This window comes from Aphelocoma coerulescens, chromosome 2, assembly GCF_041296385.1.
Source record: "Aphelocoma coerulescens isolate FSJ_1873_10779 chromosome 2, UR_Acoe_1.0, whole genome shotgun sequence".
Taxonomy (NCBI): domain Eukaryota; kingdom Metazoa; phylum Chordata; class Aves; order Passeriformes; family Corvidae; genus Aphelocoma; species Aphelocoma coerulescens.
This window is the reverse complement of record NC_091015.1, coordinates 106602780-106621450: the sequence shown is the minus strand read 5'-3', so window position 1 is coordinate 106621450 and position 18671 is coordinate 106602780. Positions and strand designations below refer to the sequence as shown.

Here is an 18671-nt window from a genome sequence, read left to right as displayed (position 1 = left end):
AGCCACGTCTGCAGCCTCTCCCAAGGCTTCTTGGGACGGAGGTCTCAGAGTCCCAGCTGTTGAAGTAGTGGTGTCACTTTCCTCAGGAGCTGATGCTGACTGCGCCTTCTCGCTTTGGGGTCCTGTAGTACGGCACCACTTGCTGGGCACTCCTCTTGTCAGTGATGCAGCGATGACTTGTCCCTGTTGTTGCAGGACATTCTGCAGCATTGCAGTCCACGTTCGTTCCCAGAGCAGGAACTATGAAGGGGTTAATAACAACTGTGCAATGCTGATGCAATCATTTGGACACAGGACATCTGCTGTAAAGATAAAATGCAAAGTGCTTTGTGTAGATAAATCAGCAAGCTTTTTGATTACTTCTTGCATCATTTGTTGGTGCTTCTCCCTCTTTTGGGGCTGAGCTCCAGCAGCCCTGGCTGGCTTTGGCTTTGCAGGTGACGAAACCGCAGAAGCCGCTCAGCTGCCAGACATTCCGCTGTTCGGCAGGGAAGGTTGCTCTCTGCCGCTTTTGGCTGGGCTTTAGGACCTCTGGGTGGCTCTGCCGCTTTTGGCAGGACACCAGGACTGCCTGTGTCTCTTGGGCCCGCCTGTGCCCCGCACCCTGGGTCTGGTGGCTCTGCTGCCGCATTCGTGGCCATTTCACCCTCAGATGTCGGAGGGGTAACTTCCGGCCCTGCTGAGTTCGGCTCCGCTCTGGTCTCTGCCTGCTGCTCTGTAAGACCCACGTCTGTTTCTTTCCCGGAGCTGCTACAGTCAGCGCTGCCACTCTCTAAAGTCTCCATGGCGGCTGCGGCAACTATCTTTTCTGTTTTCATCTCTGCGAGAGTGCCAGTTACTGCTTTCCAGGTGAATTTGAGAGCTTTTGCTTCTTTAGCTTTCTTTTTAAACGCTTTTGGATCAGCTAGTTCCTTATAAAGGTTTACTTCCTTAAGTCTCCGCTTTTCTAAAAAGCGTAAAAATAAACCAAGGACCACCTCTGTTTCCATATCTGCGTCTCACCGCAATCTGCGTCCAGCCGCACTCTCTGTGTCTAACCGCAACTCCGCGTCTTACCGCACTGTCCCTGCTGTCAGGGTCGTGGAGCCTTTCAGGTTTAGCCCTTGTCAGCCAAATGGCGGACCCCACTGTCCTGGCGGTCCAGGCTGGGATCAGGCACTGGTCCGCAGCTGCCGATGAGTGCGCCCGCTGGCGCTGCTCTGGCACCGCAGTTGGCCTCCCGCTGAGTCAAAAGGAACAAAGTGCCAGTCCGAGTTTGGACGCCAAATGTTGGAAAAGGTCTGTGGACTCCAGCGGGGGGAGGAATTGCTGTCCAGCCAATGTGGTTGATAAAAGCAAGCTCCGTTTATTAGCAATCCAGAGGCACTTATATAGTATCCCAGCTTGTTAACTCTTAAGTGGCTTAAAACCTATCAAAGCGCATTTCTGCTTCTACATAATTAGCCTACATTGGCAAGCTTCTACTAGTTATGTTATGATTAAAGAATTCAGAGTTCACCCTCCCTTCTCATGGTCAGTACATCTTATCTGCACAGCTGCACATCCTCAAAACTCCCTTTTTGTTTCTCAGGCCTGTTTCTCACACAGAGATTTTCTCATGGAGGTTTTTTGCTTGCAGGCCTTTGCTTTGTACAGTTCTTTTATTGATCCCATAATTCTATCAATGATCCATGCCCCTGATCCTTTAATCATTTTGCAACAGATTTGCACCCTTTAGTTGTAGCAAGCAAAACTACTAAACAAATATACAGAAAAATAATACATCCACAAAACCTTACCATGTCAGTTCTCTTATTATTAAAAAGCATTGCTGTATAGTCTACTTAGAAAGTAATACCTGTGTTTTGAGGTGAATGAATGTTCCATGTACTTACTCTGTTTGTAATAGTGGAACAAAGTATTTTGGTTTTGCTTATTTGCTCTTTTTCATGGTACAATGAGTTATCAAGTGCAACAGGAGAATATAAATAAAATGCACTATAAACAAAGATTTAAATACTTGTTCAGCTAATAATTGTTTAGTTTAGTTTTAATGCGAAAATTCAGATGACTGCAAAATATGGGGATTTTGAAACAACTGATATATACAGTTAATTGCATCTTTTTTTCTTGATATTTTCCCCTTTCCTTTCCCCTTTTCCTTTCCCCTTTTCCTTTCTCCTTCCTTTCCCCATTTCAGATAGATTTGTGGCATCCCAGCATGCTTTACAGGAAAACATCACTCAGTTTGAACAACAAACTATAACACAGCAGCCATTTGATCAACAGAGCTTATCACAAGGTTAGTAATAAATAAAGGAGGTAAAAAGTAATTTTTATAAATCTGGCTTTACAGCATAGCTATGATAAAACATTTCTGAAGTGAGCATCTGTAGTCAAAGTAATTGCAATGCAGAGAACTTGCAAAAAAATCATCATTTTGAAGCTATACTTGGTAGATTATTATGAATACTTAAATTTTTTTTTTTGTTTTTATGAGCTGATGTTTAGTCATTACAGTATGGGTTTTATAGTCAAGCATTTCATATTCTTTCCTTGATTATGTTTGAAATTGCTGTGGCAGTAAGTAGTTTGCAGAAGTTTCCCCCTCAATATACATTCTCATAACCTGAGATGTTCAGAAACACATTCTTAAGATTTGAGTGAGTAGCTACTGGGATTCATTTTGGAAAAGGACAGTGAAAAATATAGTCACATAAAAATCATACTTTCACCTATCCACAGCAGTTTTCTTTTATATTTTATAGAGCAATTAAACTAGCAAATTAGGAGATTGTAGGCACTTGGCAAGTGTTTTTTTTCCTATAAATTACAGGGATATATATTTAGGCATGTGTAGCCTGCAAATAGTGAAGAAATGACTGTCTTTCTTTGCTTTTCACAGCTGGATTTCTTGAATTGTTCCATAATATGAAGCTACTAATTTCGTTTTCGATTTTGTGGCCGGGGGGGCTGTTGCTGAGGTGGGGAATGTTCAAGGGGTTTTCATTTGTTTTGGTTTGGAAGCATACATCCCTGGCTGATCCCTTGATCTCCTTGTTTCTGACTCTAGGAAATAACTCTATGTAGCTGGTAACCAGTAATTGGTATTCTGTCTGCACAAACTTCTCTGTTCTTAGTTTCATTCCCTTTTAATTGTATAGTATCATTTGTAAAAACTTAATTGACTGTGGTATCACACTGTGAAGAAATAGTATAATTTGCCAATTTTAATTCTCTAGGTTGTGCTGCTTTGCATGTAAAGAAAAGAAAAGTCTCCACCTTCATTAAACAAGATAATCCTGATCCTCTTACAATATTATTATTTTCACTAGTTGACTTTTACAGTTTTTCAAGTGAATGAGAAGACACTACAGAAAAAAAGCAGCCTTTTTTTCTACATTACTCTGAAGAGTGGTGGTGGTTTTTGTTTTGTTTTTTTTTAATGGCTCCTTGGAATTTGAAAATTCAATAAGTAACTCTTGTTATCTTATTTAAACTTAAGTTTCTATGTATGTGTACCTTCTGTATTATATGAATATTGATTGATTTCTTGGGGAGGGGAAAGACTCTTCTAGAACTCACAAAACAATTCTTTCATCATCAGAAATCTAGACTGATCGTCAATATGTTGTAAAATTGGTTCAGAGAAACAGAAAATTTGTGGTGTGGGCTTTTTAAAGTCTCATTTGTATAAGATGTCTCCTATTCTACTTGGAATCTCATCCACAGATTTCCAACTCTTTGAAGTTTCCTTGAAGATCCTGGAGCCCTTCAAATTTTTTGAATTTCAGGTAGGTAAGCATTTGCGCGGATGCATGCGTTAAATTGGTCGACCCTCTCCCTATGTCTGCATCTGTGCTTCATGCTCCTAATTCCTTTTTCCTATCAGCTAGGCAGAACATTCAAACTTAAAACACGATGTCTTTTTTATTCTTGATATTTATAGGCTGTATTCTTGCTAAAATATTTTGCTTCAGTGTTTATTAATAAAATAACATAGGAGTTCTACAAAAATCTTCAATAGGTTTTTTGATTTTTCTTTTTCATTTTTAAGGGAAAAACCCCAACTTTGCATTTTAGTCAGATGAGTCTAATCTCTAGGTCTGCACAGACCTGCCAGAATTTTGTTTCTTCTTTCAGGTTTGTTCATAATACTTCTATTGAATTTCTTGTTTGTTCAGATAGATGTTCTTCCTTGTATGTTCAGACTTGTAAAGAAGTGCAGATCCTATGAGGGTACTACAGTATCATAATCTGTGATTCATTTGAGCTAGATTTGAAGGCTTAGGAAAAGGATTTACGTTCTTTGTAGTTTGTGTTCAGGCATCTTCATTTGAAGACTTTTTAGTGATGTCAGAACAAACAAATATGTCTTTTATCAGAAATTGTCTTTGGGTTATTGAACATCATCTGTCACCAAATGTGTTTTCATGAATTACATCACCTTTACTTCCTTTAAAGTCTCCCTGTAAGCATGGTTGAATGATAATTCAAGTAGTGGTGACAGGCAAATGATCTTGAAAAACTGGAAGTCCAAATGCTGTTAATTCTGTAGCCTATACAAATATACACTTGCCACCAGAATGCTGTTTTGCTTTCCTAAGAAGCTGATCTGTAATCTCAGGACTTTGAATTCTGATCTTTCAGTAACTGTTTACACATATTTGAAGCCAGTACTGTTCAGCTGGTTGCCAAAGTTGCCTAAGAAGCAAACCTGCAGAACATGTAATTGCTGGTCAGTGATTCCTGCTGAGATGCACATGTGCATGTCAATGTTTATAATGTTAGAATTTGAATGATCTGTCAGTAAAGACTTGAATTTTTTTCTAGATTAAATATTGTATTTGCCAGAAACTATCATACTGTTGTTTTCTTGTTCTCACATGCAAGACACATCTTTCTGCTAGTGAAATGATTTCCAAAGTATTCTGTTTTTCAGTATGTTTTGTTAATATAGAAGATAATAGGTCGGATGATGTCCTAAAGCCAAAAAGACCCCAAGCAACACAAATGATTACCTGTACTGAAAAACATGGTATCCAATTCCAAGTTTAGAGGACTTTGTACTAAGAGACTCCCATTACTATACAGAGCTTAAGATGTTCTCTTGTTCTTTGAAGATTGATTAAAAGCTTCTGGGAAACAACATACGGTGATGAAAATGAGCAGAAAATAAAGGTTGTGAAATTTCTCTCTCAGACTAAATGTCTGGGTTCTGGTGTTTGGTGGTATGGGGTTCTTTTTTAGTGCTGTTCTGTAGGAATAGTATGGTGGTAGCAAATGCCTTTAGAATGCTCAAAACTGTCAGATCTTTTTTTAATTTTGAGGGGAAATTGACCCTTATGCTAGGTATTGATTAAAATGGGGATGCCTCGTGTATATTCTTGTTACAACTTTGGTTTGTATTTATTCCAAAACTACTTTCAGAAGTAGCATTTCTTTCTTCAGTTTGTCTCAAATACCTCTACATTCAGAACTTCTCTTCCTGAGCATTTGTTGCATGATCTTGGGAAATTTTTCAGGATGTTAATAATTTGTTTAAACATTGTGAAATGAAACAGGTCATGGTATAGTGACTGCTTTTTTCCTTTTTAGCTAGTAAAATTTACCTATTGATTAAAAAAGAAGTTTCAGGTTTTTTGGACAGTGTATTTAATAGTTATGTCTTTTTTTTTTTTTTAATGTAGAGCATGGAAGTGACATCACTTTGCGTCAGTTTCTTGAGTCTTTGTTTTTTCGTATTCTCATCTGGTGTAGTAGGAACGCCATTTTTCTATTAAGATACTTCTAAAATTTATTTGGAAAGTAGAAATTAGCAGCCCTCTTATCACTGCAGAACTTTTCATTGCTTTCTTCAGTCTACTTTTTTGTCATTTCACAAAGGGTAATTGAGGTGCAAGGTTCAGCTTTTAGGATCTTTTTTTCTTGTACTCTTGTGGTAGTTCTAGGAGAGAGCATAATACAAGTTTCAGTATTAGGTTTGGTCACTAGTTATGACCTGATTAATAATACCTTCACGATTTGTTAACATTTGTGAGTTTTCATTCTATGGTGGAAGCAATAGCATACAAGTAGGGGGTTTTTTTCTCTACTGGTTACAATATTCTTCTGCTGTGGAAAGTGTCTTGGGAAAATTTCTGCTTAAACTCAACACATCCAGGTTTTTGTTTTACTGTTACTCAAAACATTCTTTAAGCATTGCTTTTTGGCCTTTGATGCTGTGATCATCTGATGTGGCTTTGTTTCTACCCTGTTTTCATAATCTTCACCCTTTTTGTCCACTAAAGGCAAACTGCACAGAAGTACTAAAATTTTTGCCCATACTTTAATTACTGGTACCTGTGGTTTCATTTTTTTCCACATGATATTGTGGGTTATTTTTTAATACTAGAAGTATTAAGACTTAAAGGTTGATAGCATTTAAAAACACTGCAATCTGAGCTGTATTTCCCTGGCTCTGAATCATTGGTGCTATCATTTCATTCATTTGTTTAGAAAAGGAGATTATTAAGATCTGCTGTTTCAGGAGAACAAAACCAAATAAAAAATTCAGGGTTTTATACTGGAAACGTGAATAAAAACGTGTTTATTTTTTACGTCGCAGTTTGCCTTTGAGAGGCTCTACTTTACTATTATCTAAAGAGTGGGAATATGTGGAGGAGATCCAAAGTAGGAGACAGTGGGGTTACTTTATCAGAAACTGGAGTTCTCCTATTGGGTCATCTCCTCCACTCACCCGCCATCCTCCCCACTGAGCTTTGCATCCTTGTGATCGGCTTCCAGTGTAGTTAAGGGAGCGTGGTACCAACGTGGATAAAGGGAGATGGGTCAACCTGTTTGACACATGCATGCTTACATACAAGAAATTCAAAATTTCAATGGCTCTAAGGTAATTGTGGCACCCTGAAGAAACTTCAAACAGTGTTTTTCTGTGGAGGAGATTTTCCAATAGAATTCCAGCTAATGGTAAGTAACCCTATTATGCCTATTACGTAGATGCCAGAAACATACGTGTGTTTTGACGCTCAACAGTGAAGAGTACAACTATTACTATGTGGTAATGATACTTACTCTCTTTTGAAGGTAGTCTTCAGAAAAGTGTGGTGTTAGTCAAAGTCCAATATAGTGTATTTTGCATGTTTATGACTGTTTAATTTCTGGCAGGTTTTACAGTGAATGACAGCTACAATCAACAGACTCAATTTCCAGCTGTACAACAGCTGCAGGATTCAAGCACACTTGAATCTCAGGCTCTTTCAACGAGTTATCATCCACCAGCCCTTCTTCAGGTTCCAAATACAGACACTATTAACGTAGTAAGTATTACTCAAAGGCAGGATTCATTGTTGCATGTTCAGTTGTGACTTTCTTGCACCGTTTCATTGGTGATTAGATAAAATGAGAATCAGAAAAGTTTCAGGATTTCTTCCCTAGATGGCTTATGCTTTACAACTGGAAAATAGAAAGGTGAGGGGAGGGTAAGTGACTTGACTAGTTTCTAAAAAGGAATTGTATGTTTTGATGCTCTAGAAAATATTAAATACTGTAAAAATTAAATAAAAAAATACTGTTGTGTTGGATTGTGAGTTTAAAACTAAGGAGAGAATGTAATGTTCTGAAATAATTTTACATTATTGCATTATATTCTCTCCTAATTATTAAATGTCTATAGACATATATGATCAAGCAATAAAAAAAAAGCATTACAATCTTTAGTGATCATTCATGGAGCTTGCATATTGCAGTGTATGATGTTCTTATGTGGTTCTCATGTAGTTAAATATGTAAAATGATTCAATTGCTAAAAATGCAGTCTAAATGAAACTTTTTATGATGGTAGAAGTACCTAGCATGAAGATAATCTGTTGTACTGTATTTACCATTATGATCTTTATGAGTTACTGTCCCTTCAAGCTTGTTTGCAAAGTGCAATTGTTGCAGAGAACTGATGAGGGTTTTAGGATCTGGAACAGTTTGAGTCATTTCAGCCTACAGCCTTTGGAATTTCCCTTGGCTTCAGATTTTGAAGCATACTCTTCTTCTCAGGGATTAGTCTGTTGTGGCTTTTACTTACAGGAATGTTCAGAAGGTAGTGAAGTCTGTCAGCAACACTGTGTTTTGCTGCTTACTCAGTGTTTAAAATGGCTGCCCCAGTTTTAAATTTAACTCCTCAAACACTAGAAAATCTAGATGACTTAGAAACATTTTTGTGGAGATTCAGAGAAGTGTAAGTGCACTATGTTGTCTATTCCAGTTCAGTAGCTGAACATTTTGGTGCTTTTCTTCTCACTATGAAAGAGGCATTATATTGCACTCTTGATTTCCTGACAAAATGTATGAAAGCATAAATTTAATTACTTGTGTTGACTGTAAATGCTGTAATTTTTTTCTTGCCTATTTGTGTGACTGTATTTAAATGTTGTGTTTTGAAATTTACTTGAGGCTTTGATTTTTAGGCCACTCGCTTGATACAAGATCAGTCACACCAGGAAGAGCTTGAATTGCACACCCAACGGCCTCATTTTCTTGAGGAAAATGAAGATCAAAGTAGGCGCTCATATAGGTATGTTATGCTTTTAGTTTTTGTAACAGAATTTCCTGGATCTTTTATGGATAATAATTACATGAAACTAATTTAAAAAATTTTCTTCTAATAGGTGTGAATATTGCAACAAGGGTTTTAAGAAATCCAGCCATTTGAAGCAACATGTACGATCACATACTGGTGAGAAACCTTATAAATGCCAACTCTGTGGCCGTGGTTTTGTTTCCTCGGGAGTTCTTAAGTCACATGAGAAGACTCATACAGGTAACAGAGTATACCAGCTCTTTATGAGCTTAACCCATGCTGGGTTTTGTAAATGTCCTATGTGAGTAAACTTAAACAAATAGCATGCTACTTATTTGTTTCTGTTACTTTAAGGAGTTAAAGCATTCAGCTGTAGCATTTGCAATACCTCCTTCACAACTAATGGCAGTCTTACCAGGCACATGGCAACTCACATGAGCATGAAGCCTTACAAGTGCCCATTCTGTGATGAAAGCTTTCGAACAACTGTTCACTGCAAAAAACATATGAAAAAACATCAGGCAGTCTCCTCAGCTGTAGCAGCAGCTACAGATACAGGAGGGGGAGGTAAATTATTTCATTTTTACTTTTACAGTCCTTACTACATAAGAAATACAGATGTTTTGATGGATTACATGAATGCTATAACAGTAATGGTACAAAATAGCCTTCCAGCATGGATAATGTCTGATGTTCAGAGCTGCTGAAATTGCTCTGTTACCTAAATTGTTTAAAGAAATTAGTTTTCCAGGATCTGTCCAGTGCATTAAAGGTATTGTATGTGACATAGCTCCTTTAGTATGTCACTAAAGTAGAAGACGTTTTTGTGCTATATTACATAACCTGTGTTAGTTATTGTAAAAATAAGAATCATAAATCCAGCTTTTTTAAAATGAAGTACAGACATGACTAGTTAGACCTCTGAATGAGATTAAAGTCCAACCACGTAATGTAGTGGCCATGTGTTTAATAATAAAGCCTTCTATTTTTTGTGATTTCAGCTGACAGATTAAACTAAACAGGCATATGATTTTTGGTTTGGTTTGATTTTTTGTTTGGTGTTTTTTTTTTAACTTAATAGTTGCATGTGTTGAAGATGATGATGAAAGCTCTGAAAGAACTTCCAGAAAATCTCGTCCTGGTGTCATAACTTTTACAGAAGAAGAAACAGCAGAACTGGCAAAGATTAGGCCTCAAGAAAGTGCTACTGTTTCAGAAAAAGTTCTTGTCCAGTCGGCTGCAGAGAAAGACAGAATTAGTGAGATCAAAGATAAGCAAGCAGAACTGGAAGCAGAGCCTAAATATGCCAACTGTTGCAGTTATTGTCCCAAAAGCTTTAAAAAACCCAGTGATTTAGTCAGGTGAGAAATTGAAAAGTTTCACGTGTTTTTAATTTGCTGAGTAATTATAGCAATAATAATAATATAAATGATTATAAATAGTAATTATAAATAGTATTATTAATAAATAATAATTAATTTTGTTCACCAGAAACTTTAGCAATAACAATTTCATATAACTCTCTATGCCTAAGTTGAAGTTTGACTAATATTTACATAAATTTTTCTTTTTTACAATGGTTTAAAAATGTGTCAAAATGTTACATATTCTGAAAATGACTCATCCAGCCTTTTCATAGTTATTTTCCTGCAGTATTAAAATTATTTTTATGAAGTTTTAGAATAAATTATTTTTCTTGCATATTTGCAGAGTTGCATATAAAAACATGTAAAAATCTGTTGAAAAAATGCAAATACTTAAATCATCTTGTTCTGCTTAGTATAATGCTAGTATAAGTATTTAATTAATTCTAAAACTAGTAAGATAGAAAATAAATATTTGTACAAACTGACATAAAAGTAGAAATTCACGTATACATGTATCCTGAAATTTTTAGGCATGTTCGTATCCATACTGGAGAGAAGCCGTATAAGTGCGATGAATGTGGAAAGAGTTTCACTGTAAAATCCACTCTGGATTGTCATGTTAAAACACACACAGGTCAGTAAGGTTTTGCATGTCTTTGTTTAGAAGTTGGTTGCTTTCTTGACCAGCTGTTCAAGTACAGATTTTGCAAGGAATGCTATGTTTCACTGTGATCTATTATTTGGAATTGTGGATGGCAGTGCTGGGGGAAATTTGGTACTTGTGACATCATCAAATGAATCACATTAGAACATTCTGAGTAAAACCATGTTATTACAGCCTTCTGTATTATTAGGCTTCTAAAGCATAGTCTTAGCTCATGCAAAAACTGTGTATGTAAGTATCCAGAATATGTTCATGTCCAATCTTCTGTCACATTTCAGTGATAAATGATTTTCCTGAGTAAGAAGGTAGAACTGGGGGAATCTTACAAAATTAAGTTTGAGAAAAAAAAACAAACTATAAACATTAATGTTTGTGATGCTAAGTAAACTGGAAAATAAGTGTACAAAAATCTTGAGCATTCAGCTGTTTGAATCTTGCAAGTTGAATATAAACCTAATATCTGTAATATTTAGATTTTTACAGTAGTTCTTTTTGATTACTGAGAGAGGTCTGTTTTAATAGTACTGGTTTTCAACCCCAGTTTTGTGCTAATTAAAAAAACCCTTCTAAGTCTTTCGTACTTGTTTTCTTCTTACCATTGAACTTCTGTAATAAACCCAGTCCTGAACTAATTAATTTCTTAAACTGTCGGCTGTTTCATTAAGTTTCATTATTATGTCTTTTCAAAAATACAAAAAACAAGATAGAAGACTTCTAATGTTGTAATGCATAATTATTTTGTTCATGGAAGCTCCCTCTTCATTTTACTGTATTTGTACTTTCTAATGTTGCTTAGTGTTTCTAATGTACTTAGACATAGTACTCATGTTACATGAAATTGTTGTGTAGATCAGTATCTTGTCTCAGACAGTAGCAGATAAGTAGTAGCAGTAAGGAGAATGAAAGTAACAAAGCAGGGATTTGGTCATGTACCTCCAGGTTTAAGCAGTTTACAAATTGTGGGACTCTGAATAAGAGATTGCATCTCTTTGCTTGCTAGCTTTAATACAATATTTTACATTAGTTTTATCCAGTTGTTTTCTGAACCCAGAAAAATTGGGTAAAAAGGAATGGCCTTCAGTTGAGTCAGTAGTAGTAAGCTCCTGGAATCAAGTGTGATTTTCAGTTTGCTGTCTTGATAATTTTGTTCCTAGGCCCACTAGTTTTTTGTTTGAGAAATAATGAGAAATTGTTTCCCTTTCTTAATTTTTAAGCTCTTTACTGTTGTACAGACTTTTTAATAATATATAATGGAGCTTTGTAAATTATTAACATCCTTAAACTGATTTTCCCAACCTGCTATTCATCCTCTCTTTCACATTACATATAGTACAATTTTAACTATTTGAGTCCTCGCTCAGGTGCTTAAGAACTCTTCTCCTGGCTTCCAGCCTTGTGCAAATTGTCTGTATAAACCTTTTGTCTTCAGTCTTAGAACTGTTTTTATTTAGTTCATGAAAAGACTCTGTCCTTTCATCCTGTGACAGAATTTTTATTAACGTCTTTTCATATAAAAGCAGTGTAAAATTCAAAAAACCCAGGTACAGTCTTTTCAGTGGAAATCTGTCTTCTTCAAAGAGCGCTCACAGATTTGTGAGGTATAATTTTCACTGCAAAAACCGCATCACTTTTTCCCTATTGTAATTAATTTTATCTTGTGGAGGTTTTCTTCCATGTTTTTTTATACTTGGGCCAGCTGGTGCTGGATGAAGTTTAACTAATGTGCAGTTTTCTGCATTTGAGCCTGGATTCCTTTCTGGAATGCTGTCATAATCTGTGGGCAATACCTACACCAATAGTTCATTGGTTTTATATTGAGACATACATAATTTATTAAAAAAAAAAAAAATTTTGCAGTATTAATGTCTGGAACTACCCTAAAAATAGTTCAGTTTGAAAAGCTACTCTGTTCCTCAGCTTTTGAAAGTTGCCTGGATAGGAGCCTACCTGATATCATCTGTAATCAGCATTGATCCAAAGAATTCGTTTGGGGCTTTACTGAAAGTACCTGGCTGATGGGAAGTTTTTCTTTGAGGTGTATGGTTCTTTGTCTGAACACTTAGCTTCTGTATCCTGATGTAGCATAAAGTGGGATAATTGAAGTCACACACTATTGCATTTCTTTCTTCATTGCTTTTCCAGTTTCCTGATTATGTAACAGTTCTTGTTAACATGGTAGTTGTGTAGCCAGTAGTGTGGCATAACTGTCAATGGCATAAAACACATTTAATTTTTGCTGTATTTGGAAGCAGTGCCAATTTAGTGTTTGCCGTTCCTCGGCGATTTTTCATCCGAATTTGTGATTGTCTTTCCTCCAAGTTCCCCTTGTGCACACTAAGTAAAAACTACTAAACTACTGAAAACATAGTTCAGCCATCTTTCTATTCAGATTCCTAGTATTTACACAAATGGCCCAAAAGTCAGGTCATAATCTCATTCCATATTTAAATAACAGGGCTTCAGATGTTTAGTTTGTTCTATCCTGCTTATTTTCTTTTGTTTTCCTCTCTCTCTCTCTTGTTTTTCCACCCCCTTTTCTCTTTTAGTGGGAAAGTTTTTCCACCCCCCTTTTTATTTAGTGGGAAAGACTGCTAGATGGCTTCTTTTATGGCACTCTGGATGTGGTAGATGACTTTGCTGCAGCCCAGATTCCCACTATCTTACTAGTTCATGTTATTGGGTTCTTTCTTCTCCATTATTGTCAGAGGTTTACTTAGTTTTGTTGAACAAGAAGTGACAACAGTGTGCCAGGGTTTTGTAATTTGAAGTAGGTTGAATTGTAATTCAGGACTTTGATGAGAGATTCTTCTGTGTAAATGGAAACTAGAACCCAATAGCAGGAATCATAGGCATATGCTGTTCTTGTGATTTCTTTACCAAATGCATTGGTTTCTTTCCCTTGTTTAGCTAGGAAGCAGTATTGTGCTGAAAGGCCTGGAAATTTCAGGAGTTACAGTGGGTTTTCAGCTGCAGTGGCATGTTTTCTGCCAGATATTTTAATTACGCTTTTTGTGGATTGTACAGCTGTGCATATGGTTAAAGAAATAAACTCTGTAGTTTGCTGTTACTTGTAGTACATTAAAAATTCCATTTGAGACCACGGATATTTTTCAGATGTTTTGCACTCTGAAAGGAGGGACTAAAAGGACTGTGTACGTATAGACCAGATTTCTGTACTTCTGGGTTACTCTGAGGGGTTGATATTTTGTTTTAGAATGTTATCTCACTTAATTTTAATAATTTCCTACTTGTAATCCGTTAATACTGGTTAATTGAGGCAGCATTGAAACAGAGGAATAAAGCTGCTGGAATTAAAAAAGGAAATGAGTGGCTAAGTAAGTAGGAGCCAAATGCTGAAGAGGTTGATATAAAACCTTTAATTCTTCAGTTTATGAGCTGTGTAGTTGAAACAACTGGATTAGTCAGGAAGATGAGATGAGGAGGAGGACAGAGGCATGAAGGTGACCAAATAAGATTCTGCATGAAAGCTTTAAAAGCATATTGAGTTTTAGTAAAAGAAAAAAGTTAATATGCACTTCACTGAGAACCTTAATTCATTTGAAAAGCAGCCAAGTGATAAAATCCAATTATTTCAAATTTATTCTGTTCAAATTAGTTTAGAATCTGTTATGGGTTTCCTTAAATGGATGATTTAGTCCTGTCAAGTCTTTAGAGGTTTAATCACTTATCTTTCTGGTTTTGAAACTCTTCTAGGCCAGAAGCTCTTCTGTTGTCACGTGTGCAGTAATTCTTTTTCTACAAAAGGCAGTCTAAAAGTCCACATGCGCCTGCATACAGGAGCAAAGCCCTTCAAATGCCCACACTGTGATTTGCGGTTTCGTACTTCGGGGCGCAGAAAAACCCACATACAGTGTCATTATAAACCAGATACAAAGAAAGTTAGGAAGCCTGTTGCCCGGACTTCAACTGAGGGACTACAACCAGTCAGTCTCCTTAATTCATCATCAACAGACCCTAATGTTTTCATCATGAATAACTCTGTTTTGACGAGTCAGTTTGATCAAAATTTACTTCAACAAGGACTTGTGGGCCAGGCTATCCTGCCTGCTTCAGTGTCAGGTAAAGATGGATGGCGTGGTGGTAGTGGTGGTGGTGGTGTGGAGATCGAGTTCTGAGATTTGCTTTCTCTAAGAGTTCAGAAAGTTTTGCCAAACACTTCTTGCCAAACAGGTAAGAGTTGTACTGAATTTATGGTTTGATGCACAGTAGTGACATGAATAGAAATTTACTTATTTAAGAATGCAGTTCACCAAAAAAGTCTCTTCAGTTCTGCTGTGTTGTTGTACTGCAGAGAGGAGGAAAATGCAGATAACAAATAGCTGGAGTACTTGTATTCTTTGTGGTAATACTTCCTGGGTTTTTTTAAAAAAGAAAAGAAGCAAAACAGTTGCTTTGTTTGTCTACACTGGTTATTTGTGTGAATAATGAAGCATGTCTTTTAAGTGCATATCCTCTGCTGTACATGTGGAGTTACTTGTCCAAAATAAAAAGAAAAAACCCCACCCCGACACCAAAAGAAAAACAGCCAAAAGACCTGCAACCTCAAAACAAAACACGAAAACTCTAGCAATACAAAAAACCAGTAGTGTAGGCAAGTACATTAGATAATTAAGTGCTGAGGATGTAAGTCTCACCACTTGGCAGTGACTATGGCTGCATTAGCACAATAAACGTTCCACAGGCCATTCCTTGAGACCAACTCGCAGAGAATACCCAACATGCTTCGTGTTGTAAGAAGGTTACCTTTTGAGAATGATCCTTGCTAATTTCTAATTTTTTTTCAGGTATTTTTTTGTATTAAGTGCTCACTGACCCAATGTTGTGTAAGTGCTCAGGTAAACTTGGGACAGAGATGATTTTAAGAGCAGAATAGTGTTCAGGTCTCTGGCAACGTGCCTTGGTATTATTAAACGTGCCACTTAAATTGTGAGTCTTGGACTGTCTGTCATTTCTGAAAGTGAGACTTAGATTTTCTGTGCTGCTTTGGCATTTTTTTCAGTTCATGTCTATGATCTTGCAGGTATGCCCACAAATTCAGAGTATTGTATCAGTCTCATTTTTAACTGTAGCCATTCTAGCTTATCTGATTTGACCTAAGCTGTTGTCCAAAACGAGCAAATTGTTGGTGTTCAGAAGATACTGATCTTATTTGACAGGCACAGTTAGTGATAAACTTGTGATGAAAAATCGATTGATGTTTGCTTGGATTTTTGAACATAATAAGGAGGAGTGGTTTTAGTATGTTCAGATGTCCTAGAAAGAGGCCTTCTTAAACTGAGACTAGTAATGTGGGTTTTGCCCAGGGCAGGTATTTTTTGGGTGCATTGTGAACCAGATTTATTGTACTAAAAACTTCGGAAGAGGGAAGGGTAGGTGTTTTTGAAGCATCAACCAAAGGAAACTGGTTGATCACACGCAAGGTGTTTGGAGAAGAAGGTACATCAAACACAAAATGACTTTTTCTTTATATTCTCTCAAGACCTTTTGTAGAGATGGTGTATTCTCCACTATGGAAATTAGAACCTTTTCAAGTTTTAAAGACTTTCAGATTTCAGTTGTTAATGTACCTTTATTTTCATCCATATAAGTATGGAGGATGAACTCTGTCACTTTGATACTGAACCATGTCTGTGCTGTGCAAAATGTGGCAGTAACTTTCATGTGTATGTTCAGAGTCAGAATGTAAATATCCTGTGTGTGTGCTGCTTTGTTTAGGTGCAGCACACTTTCCAAGGAAATCTAAACCAAATTTTTCCAGATTTCTTAATGCCACTCTGGAAGGATTCTTGTTTTGTAAGCTGCTAGCTAGTGCCTAAATAGCAATCCTTAAATCACATGGGATTTATGAAGTTTTAAAACAGGCAGTCGTCTACTTCAAATTATTTTTCTTGTCATAAATAAATGTGTGTGTACATAGCTTTTATATTGATTTAATTTATAAAAATAAGCACACTGAAAGAGGTAGTCAGTAATGGTAAATAAAAACATTACAATATAACTGTTTTCTTTGGTAGCTGGAGGTGACTTAACTGTGTCCTTGACAGATGGTAGCTTGGCCACTCTTGAAGGAATACAGTTACAACTGGCTGCTAATCTGGTTGGACAAAATGTTCAGATTTCTGGAATAGATGCCACTGGTATTAACAACATAACGTTACAGGTAAGTTGCTCACTGTTTTTAATAACTGCTTTTAATTCTATAAAGTCAGTTTGGAGGCTGAAGAAAGTTTAAGGAGCTTGCATAATTCTGGAAGAGTTCCTTGAGTGAGCAATAACATATTGTATCAGTTGTACAATGTTAGAAGACTTAAAAAATAGCTGCACAGTGGGATATTTTGCTGGTTTGGTTTCTTTCATTTTCATTTTTCTCAGTTTGTTTTACCTCTTTGTGATTTCAACATACTGCTTTAAAATATGTATTTTTTTCTTTCAATTGCATTTTGTCTTTACACTTCAAAAGTACTTTAGGTTCCTACTCAAAAGGCACCACTCCTTTCACCCCCCAAAACAAACCCAAATTATTGCACAGAATGTGCTTTTCTAAACATCAGACACTGTTACTTTGCAAGCTTTTAATAGTTGGATTCGCAATTTAAATTCCCACTTATCTTGTAAAAGAGCGACAGGAAGAGGTGAGATGATTGCATTTAGAAATATTTGAGATGTGTGAAACCATGATTTTCTTGAAATTGGTTGTGTTTGATCAGTTGCACAGAATTTCTGATGTTGGAGGAGACGTCTGGAGGTCACCAGGTGCAACCCCAAGGTCAGGGACGGGACATCTGCAGAGTTGCATTGAGTTGCTCATAGTCCCTCTGCTCAAGGAATTTTAAGCATAAAAGGAAGGAAAATTTTGTTTTTCTCATCTGCTAAACATCTCTGAAGTGTAAAATGTCTTATCTTTAAGTATAGAGAACAGCTATTGGCTTGTGAAGTGAGACCTTAATGACCCCTAGAAGCTGAAAAAATAATTAATTTCTGGTATCAGTCTTCTCTCCATGCTATTTCACTTTCAAAAGCATGGAGACAGTGATAGGCATTATATGCACTAATAAGACAGTACAGAATACCAGCCATGTGTTTACCTGGGGCCGGGCATGCTGATATGTAACTGATCATGATTTCCCAAACATTTTGTTGAGGGAAGGGGGGGGAAGGTAAATCTGTATAGACTGGTTACATAGTCACTTTAGAGACTGGCTATATAGAGACACATACAAATTAAATTAAAATTTTAAATGGTTAATTATATATGTTCAGTACCATATATTCTCTATATGCAATAAATATGTGTTCTGAACTTATGTTAAGAACATTCATTTAACCCATTTTGTTAACTTCAGATTGATTGCAGGAAACTTGTTTTTCAGATCGATCCAAGTATCCTACAGCAGACATTACAGCAGAGTAATTTACTTACTCAGCAGCTGACTGGAGATCCCACCATGGCTCCACAGAATCCCTCCCTCCAGGCAACAGAAAATGCAGTGCCAGCTAATGTGGTTATTCAGCCCATATCAGGCTTGTCTTTGCAGTCCACAGTAACATCATCTGCTAACATGGCAATAGGGTCCTTGTCTGAGCAGGAGTCTGTTCTGACAACCAGCGCTAATGGTAAGCACTGTCAGTAGTTTTATTGTGCTTTCAATTTCTTAATTTTACTTAGGGTATTACCCACAGTGAGAAAATGTTACCCCTCTGCCTCCCCCCGCTCTCACCAAACACCTCATTGTAATAAAATAAACTTGCAGTTCTTGCTTGAGCATTGTCATAGGTTGGCAAGCTAAGTCTCGGAAGTGATGTTCTTCCTACAGCTTTCTGTATGACCTGACAGAACCTATCAGTGGCCAGTTTGAATATGGACAATTCTTTAAGCCACTTAAAGTTGTGACCGCCTCTGTGATCCACACTTAAGAATAGACAAACTCTCCCCCAAGCTCTCTCGTTTCCGGCGCTGGGACAGGTGGCTGCGGGGCCCGTGCAGGGGCCAGTGGGCCCGGCCAGGCCCTGCTTGGGCCAGGCCGGGCTGGGCCACGGCCATCCTGGAGCCAATGGGCCCTGTTCCACC

General features: G+C 37.1%; 1 protein-coding gene across 4 annotated transcripts in view; it reads left to right on the top strand.

Moving 5' to 3' along the window:
* Positions 1–18671, top strand: part of ZNF236 (zinc finger protein 236) — an 81723-nt gene that overhangs the window by 43140 nt on the left and 19912 nt on the right. For 2 of the 4 annotated variants that reach the window (XM_069004321.1, XM_069004323.1), the window contains exons 16-25: positions 2180–2281; positions 7147–7298; positions 8439–8545; positions 8640–8791; positions 8906–9118; positions 9633–9912; positions 10449–10552; positions 14297–14662; positions 16618–16763; positions 17974–18217. In XM_069004321.1, coding sequence (XP_068860422.1) covers positions 2180–2281; positions 7147–7298; positions 8439–8545; positions 8640–8791; positions 8906–9118; positions 9633–9912; positions 10449–10552; positions 14297–14662; positions 16618–16763; positions 17974–18217 — 1866 coding nt within the window. The remainder of the gene's footprint in view (positions 1–2179; positions 2282–7146; positions 7299–8438; positions 8546–8639; positions 8792–8905; positions 9119–9632; positions 9913–10448; positions 10553–14296; positions 14663–16617; positions 16764–17973; positions 18218–18671) is intronic. The other 2 variants (XM_069004322.1, XM_069004324.1) reach the window with 2 other exon arrangements.